Genomic DNA, 6,278 nt, shown 5'->3' with positions numbered 1-6,278 from the left:
GGTACGATAAATATGTTCCCGTCCTTCTCCACCGATTTCCACTTTCCCTCCTTTTTTTTTGTTGCCCACCCTTTGGATATTTGTATGAAGAGTTGTTGCCTGCCAACAGCAAGTAAGCTTACTTTGCCCTTAGCTTTTCCAACTAGACACGTCTTTTTCATCGCTCCTGTGATGTATAATTAGATTACAGAGAAAAGGCATTATTTCACTTTGCTAGCCGATGGAGGTTTAACTGCTGGTGGCAATACCTAACCTAGATCAGGTGAATTTTGTCCGAGTAGATTTACTTGCATAGTTTTATCCTAGTTGTACGACTCTTGAATTTTATTTCCTCCAATGAATCCGTCTAGGAAATGATTTCATTGAAATTCAACTGACTAAAATGCGTCGAACGAACCTGCTACGATCTTTATGCGAATCGAATTTGTTTCGTTCTCGTTATTGGTGGCTAGTGACCTTGATTCTCGGCTGGTACTCTTTTCTGGGACACGTTCAAACGCCAGACTCCACAGCACATTCTATTGTTCATCCTTCGAATACTTCCAACAGTGAAGGTAAGTTGAAATTACTATACGAATTGATCCCAACTCTTTTCTCTTGATTTTTCCATCCCAACATGTAAACACCTTTGCATCGTATCACTACGCTTTACCTATGTGTATGTTGTGAGTAGAAATTGGTTCGAGTTGGCCGGTTCGTATCCTGTGCTGGGTCCCCATATCGACCAATAGCAAAAGCAGAGCTGACCTGATTCAAAAGACATGGGGCAAACAATGTGATGCTTTGCTTTTCATGAGTTCTAAATCAGGTACGTAGCTCACCACCAATCAATTTAGATTCAGATTCAGATTGTCCGATTTATGTGTTACAATTGTATATTGTGTGAAAACTTGCAGATCCTACGATACCTTCGATTGGCCTGCCAGTAGAAGATTCCTACAACACTTTGTGGGGCAAGACGTATGAAGGTTTAAAATACATTTATGATCACAATCTGGACGATGCCGACTGGTTTTTCAAAGCTGACGACGATACGTGAGTACTACGTAAGGTTCGAATCGCATAATTATGAAGGATCATTGTTCGTTCACCAGATATGTTGTCGTGGACAATTTAAGACAATTTCTTTCGTCGTACGATGCTGCGTTACCTCATTTTCTTGGTGCGCGATTTGCACACAATCGACTCCTCAAAGGCTATTTTGGTGGTGGAGCAGGTAATCCTTCGTCTTTTCGTGCTTTTCTTCAGAAGTTCTTTACTAATCTGATAACAGGCTATGCAATGACCAGGGAGACGGTACGGCTTTTCATCGAGAGGGTCTACGACAAACATTTCGATATTTGCATTCTTGGCCCTAATGGCGAAGAAGATTCTTACCTTGGTAAAGGGTCATTTAGTATTATTGAAGTCGATTGCAACAGCTGTAAATTCACATAATTTTTATCCGTTAGCCATGTGTTTAGAGATATTGGACATTCTCTTTGGTGATTCTCGCGATCCAAATGGTTCCGAAAGATTCCTCCAATTAAGCCTTCATAACCTGTATCGACCTTGGGATTACCAAGCAACACTTCGAGCTTTTTTTCGATCAAAACCAGTACATTTTTGTTTTCTCCAAAAGGTTAATCATAGAGATAATTTTGTTTTATTTTTAAGGGATTAGAATGTTGCTCGAATGAAACGATTTCATTTCATCCGGTTAAAGATGAACAACTTTTGGAATACGATTATCTCGTCAGCTATCGTCAGCTGAATACCTATTAACAATTGTAACCTTTAACTAAGTCTATATTCTATTTAATTCATTGAGTAGTGTTACATTTTGAACTTGGTGATCGTTTAGTTGATTTTCTTCAATTTTTGTCAATTTTTACATTGCGATTTTGGCCTGTAGCAGCTTCCAAATCGACTGACCAATCCCGTGATATCATTTTCACGCCTGCGGTGTTTTATCTGCTCTGCGTCTTAATGTTCACATTTCTACTTACCATTTATTTTTCCTTGAAAAGCAGTGTTTTCTATCAGACCTCATAGTATGAGGTGGTCGTTCCGCACTTGGTAGGTCTGTCGCATTATGAGCTTTAAAGTTACATTTTGGCGTTTCGTTAGGCGTAACATCGGAGATCAGCGTTTAATTTGTAATGGAGGTGATTCATCCGATTCACTAGCAGAAAACCAACAGAGACCGACTGGCATGGGGACTTCCAGAAGATTAACTAAGGTGGTCGTCTGTCTACTTCCTATGTCGCTCCTGATTTTACTACTCTCCACCGCAAAGGACCAAAATGCCATTACGCAGATCCCTCGTGTAGGTAAAGTTCTTTGCGTCAACATCAAATTGGCCGTTGATCCACCAGTAGCCGACGGCCTAATTATGCAAAAGGATGTACGTGCCAGCCAGTGGAAAACTTTCAACAGTACATCGCAGAAAGGATTGACGGATCGACGCATAGTCTTTCACGAAACGAGCGGTACCAACGAACTCACCTTCCGCCAGTGTTGCGCTGTCGAATCGGCTGCCAAAAACAACCCTGAACGGCCTGTCCAGCTCTTTCTCCGACCGCTATTCATCCCTTGTCATGAACATTTGTCTTATCATCCATCGGATCTGTTCCACAAACCACTGTGGTTAGATATTCTTTCCAACTACCCGAACGTCGAGGCGATTTTACTCAACGAAGAGCACTACTTCGCTGGAACGCCGTTGCAGAGTTGGTACGATGCTGGGAAATGGCGTAAAACTCGGCACGAAACAGTTCATTTCTCTGATTACATTCGATTTCTTACCCTTCACAAAGGAGGTGGCCTGTATTTGGACACGGACGTGTTAACCCTACGACCTCTTCAAGGTGACAAATTTCGTAATTTTCTGTCTTACGACAATGTTGCTATGGATGGCATCAGTAGCGGTGTTATGCACATGGAAGCGGGTCATTGGTTGGCTACCGCAATGATGCGATATCTGGCTGAAGAATACGACCCGTTTGAATTTGCGTTCCACGGAACTCAAGCCGTGAGTGCTTTGATGAGTTCCGCGTGCGGAATAGAACAAGGCGATCCTAAATCCAACACTTGCAAAGACATTCACCTCCTGCCATCACGTTTTTTCTTCCCTATCGTAAAGCAGTTAGCTTCTGAAAAGTTGGACAGAGCGAGGGTCATGTCTTTAAAGGGACCGGGCGTTTTAACTCGATTGAACACGAGCTATGGCGTTCATACGTGGAATACCATGAGGAATGATCCTGGAGACCTCGCCAATAATCCTAGCGTTTTTGGTTCCCTGGCTCAGATTCATTGTCCAATGTCTGTGGCTAGGGCTTCAGAATTTCTAAATTAATTCTTGACCAAGCCTAGGCAACAATCCGCTAGGAGGGCTCCATTTACAGCTGACTTTGCTTGGGGCTCTTTCAGTTTCATAGCAACTAATCCTCGTCCAACTGCTCACATGTATTCTGTCCAATAGTCGATTGTTATTCATCATGCCAACCATTCCCGTCAAATTTCGGTTCAAATACAACATTTTAAATGTCACAAAGATAATCGCCTTTTTTTGTATTGCACTTGTTGCATTGTGTTGGTTAACTTTCATTATTCCATCACCTCGTCACCAAAACGGAGATGTCGAAACGGACAGCAGACGCATCTTTTTTCACGAAACGAGCGGCCGAGGAAGTCTCAATTTCAAACAGTGCTGCACAATCGAATCGGTAGCCAAACACAATCCGACCAGACCTGTCCAGCTGTTCATGTCTGCCAAATCGCTGGACGTTTCAGGCACCAAAGGCCCATGGATGGACATCCTAAATGATCACTACTCCAACGTCGATGTTATTCGGATCGACAACGATCAATATTTTAAAGGCTCCGCCTTGCAATCGTGGTACGAGAAAGGCGAATGGCGACAGAGTCGATTCCGGACGGCCCATCTCTCCGACTACATCCGGCTCGTCTCCATGTATAGACATGGCGGTCTTTACATGGACTTGGACTATGTCGTTTTGAAACCATTAGACGAGAAGCTGTTGCGCAACGTTTTGCTGGTCGAAGGCATCGACGGCCAACAATTGAACAACGGCGTTATGCATTTCGAAGCTAAACACAGACTGGTCAAAGAGCTCATTGATTATTTATCGAAAGAATACGACCCGGAAGATTATTATTTACACGGACCTACGGCGCTGACGGATGTCTACGTTCGACTGTGTAATAATGGAACCGGCATCGGGAAGTGCCCGGATGTCAGTCTTTTGTCTTACAAACATTTCTGTCCCATCGGCCCACCGTTTTGGCATTTGTATTTCGAGGATGCGTCTGATCAGTCGCTTGCGATGATTCATTCAAGTTACGGCGTTCATTTGTGGAACTTTCTCTCGTCCAACGAAGCTGTTCGAATGGGAACACGCCAATTGTACGCCATTTTGGCGCAGGAAAACTGCCCAGTCACGGCTAAAAGAATGGCTGAATTTATTTCGACATGATTTTACGTTTTAATTACACGTGACTAAAAATCTTGTATACAATACACACACAGTTAAAAAAAACGAATCATTTAGAAATATTTGGTTCGGTCAGTTTCACATTCGCCATTGTCTATCCACCACTGTTGAATGTCTGGATACACTTTGGCCGGAAGAGTTTCGTCGTGAGCCATTCGACACAAGTCGCACCAACCGTCCAAGGCAGGTACGTAGACGTTGTAATCGTTTCTCCACTGGAAATACTGGGCGTAGAGCTCTTGCGAATTGTCTAAAAGCAAAAGATAATCGGCCAGCTCTTTGGGTGTTGAAAAGTCCAGGGCGTTGATGTAGGAATGTGGGGGTGCGAAACGCTGGTAATCGGCGCCACCGAGGACGATGGGGACCGTGTCAAACTGCAACGTTCGATAGAATTTCTCGGTGACGTAATCTGGACACCACGAATTCTCGAAAGCCAAATAAAACTTGTATTGAGCTCGCAATGTTTCGCTCTCTTCACAATTGTAAGGATCTTCCGCCGAATCGCAAATCGAAGTCACTTGTTGCTTGGTTCCACACCTGCCGTAAACGTCGACTGGGACGTGCTGGCCCAGTTGACGGGCATACTCTTCTCGTTGGATGGGAGTGTCGCAATGCGACACGAACCAGGCCACCAATTTCGATTTCTTTCGTACCCAGGGGTTAATTATCGATACTTGACCAGCAGTTTCGTTTGTCTTCGTCCTGTTTACTCTGGTCATGACCAGCCTTTTCAAAGTGTTAACAGAAGAGAGTTTGATCGTCGTATTCGATTGTCGTTCATTTCTAGGTGGGTACTGATGGTCACGATGTTTTTTAGACACCACAGCTCCCAGGAAATCACGTAGGACGATATCAGAATCCCGTCTGTAGCTCATGGTCCAGTTGAAGTAGTTGTAACGCGTCCGGTTGTTTTGAAGCAGAGGCAGCTGAAGAGTGTTGGTGGGCGATTCCATGACGAAGAAAACGAACCGCTGATGAGGCAGACGATTCACCAAGAAATCGGGAGTCGTTTCGATGGAGATGAGAACGATGTCACTCTGATTGAACAGCGTCAAATCGGGAGTGAACAAACAAGCGGTCACGGGACATTGAGCTTTGATTAACGGCTCGTCTCCCATCGTCGGATCCCAAGAGTTCCAGTACAAAATGGTTTTCACCTTGGAGCTGCTGGGCGATGTTGCTGGGCTTGGCACTGCACTGAACTTCGATTTCTGCTGGCCTTGATGCGACAATCGAGTCGCTATCACGATCGCCATTACCGCAGTCGAAATGGCTATGGTCAACAATGTGATGACTCGACAGATGAAACGGAAACGACAATAGCTTTTCATGTTCTACCTGTTTGCATTACAACAGTCGGCGTGATGACATCATGGTCAATTCTTATAAATACACGACTGCACGATTAACATTTCGGTTGTTGTTCAACTGGTTAACTCATTTTTCTATCGGGCTCGATTTCAAGTCTGAAATTCAGGTGAACTTGACTAGGGAACTAGGGAACTTGAGACTGTTCGCCTTTTTTTTTTTTTCACTTTTCTCTTTGGAAAATGACTGGCTATAGCCTCCAGTAATGCACAGGTAAATATAACATACTCAAGCCGAAGGGAACAAACAATGCAATGCACAAAGGTAATTACTTCACGCTTGGGGTGTCTTGATGTTTATGACTCACAGTCCGTTGTTGGTTCGTAAAAGCCATTAAGAGGTTAATTGCCGAATGTTTGAATTGAATGTTGGGGTCGAAAGACATATGGCGTGACAACCGTGAAAAATAAAGCA

At 43.8% G+C, this 6,278-nt stretch overlaps 4 protein-coding genes across 7 annotated transcripts; 3 read left to right on the top strand and 1 right to left on the bottom strand.

Moving 5' to 3' along the window:
* Nucleotides 1-128: 128 nt before the first annotated feature.
* LOC116926838 (glycoprotein-N-acetylgalactosamine 3-beta-galactosyltransferase 1) lies at nucleotides 129-1,925 on the top strand. Of its 3 annotated transcripts, none has more exons than XM_032933771.2 (8): nucleotides 129-262; nucleotides 351-554; nucleotides 674-808; nucleotides 897-1,035; nucleotides 1,095-1,216; nucleotides 1,274-1,381; nucleotides 1,452-1,597; nucleotides 1,657-1,925. In XM_032933771.2, the coding sequence occupies exons 2-8, from the start codon at nucleotides 383-385 to the stop codon at nucleotides 1,762-1,764; spliced, it is 930 nt and encodes a 309-aa protein (XP_032789662.2). In that variant the 5' UTR covers nucleotides 129-262; nucleotides 351-382; the 3' UTR covers nucleotides 1,765-1,925. The 3 variants fall into 3 exon arrangements, with proteins under 3 accessions (XP_032789662.2, XP_032789664.2, XP_032789663.2); XM_032933773.2 differs by having other exon boundaries at nucleotides 136-271; XM_032933772.2 differs by having other exon boundaries at nucleotides 153-277.
* Nucleotides 1,501-3,535, top strand: LOC116926826 (lactosylceramide 4-alpha-galactosyltransferase-like). 2 transcript variants are annotated; one of them, XM_045175924.1, is made up of 2 exons: nucleotides 1,501-1,621; nucleotides 2,110-3,535. In XM_045175924.1, the coding sequence occupies exon 2, from the start codon at nucleotides 2,195-2,197 to the stop codon at nucleotides 3,335-3,337; it is 1,143 nt and encodes a 380-aa protein (XP_045031859.1). In that variant the 5' UTR covers nucleotides 1,501-1,621; nucleotides 2,110-2,194; the 3' UTR covers nucleotides 3,338-3,535. The 2 variants fall into 2 exon arrangements, with proteins under 2 accessions (XP_045031859.1, XP_032789643.2); XM_032933752.2 differs by lacking the exon at nucleotides 1,501-1,621 and having other exon boundaries at nucleotides 2,064-3,535.
* Nucleotides 3,474-4,545, top strand: LOC116926836 (lactosylceramide 4-alpha-galactosyltransferase). The gene has a single exon (XM_032933769.2). It carries the CDS (start codon nucleotides 3,480-3,482, stop codon nucleotides 4,476-4,478), a length of 999 nt encoding a protein of 332 aa, XP_032789660.2. The 5' UTR covers nucleotides 3,474-3,479; the 3' UTR covers nucleotides 4,479-4,545.
* LOC116926825 (glycoprotein 3-alpha-L-fucosyltransferase A) lies at nucleotides 4,441-6,124 on the bottom strand. Its single transcript, XM_032933750.2, has one exon. It carries the CDS (start codon nucleotides 5,825-5,827, stop codon nucleotides 4,550-4,552), a length of 1,278 nt encoding a protein of 425 aa, XP_032789641.2. The 5' UTR covers nucleotides 5,828-6,124; the 3' UTR covers nucleotides 4,441-4,549.
* Nucleotides 6,125-6,278: the final 154 nt, after the last annotated feature.

This window comes from Daphnia magna, linkage group LG7 (assembly GCF_020631705.1).
Source record: "Daphnia magna isolate NIES linkage group LG7, ASM2063170v1.1, whole genome shotgun sequence".
In the NCBI taxonomy this organism is placed as follows: Eukaryota; Metazoa; Arthropoda; class Branchiopoda; order Diplostraca; family Daphniidae; genus Daphnia; species Daphnia magna.
The sequence above is the reverse complement of the archived record's forward strand: the minus strand, read 5'-3'. Positions and strand labels throughout refer to the sequence as shown.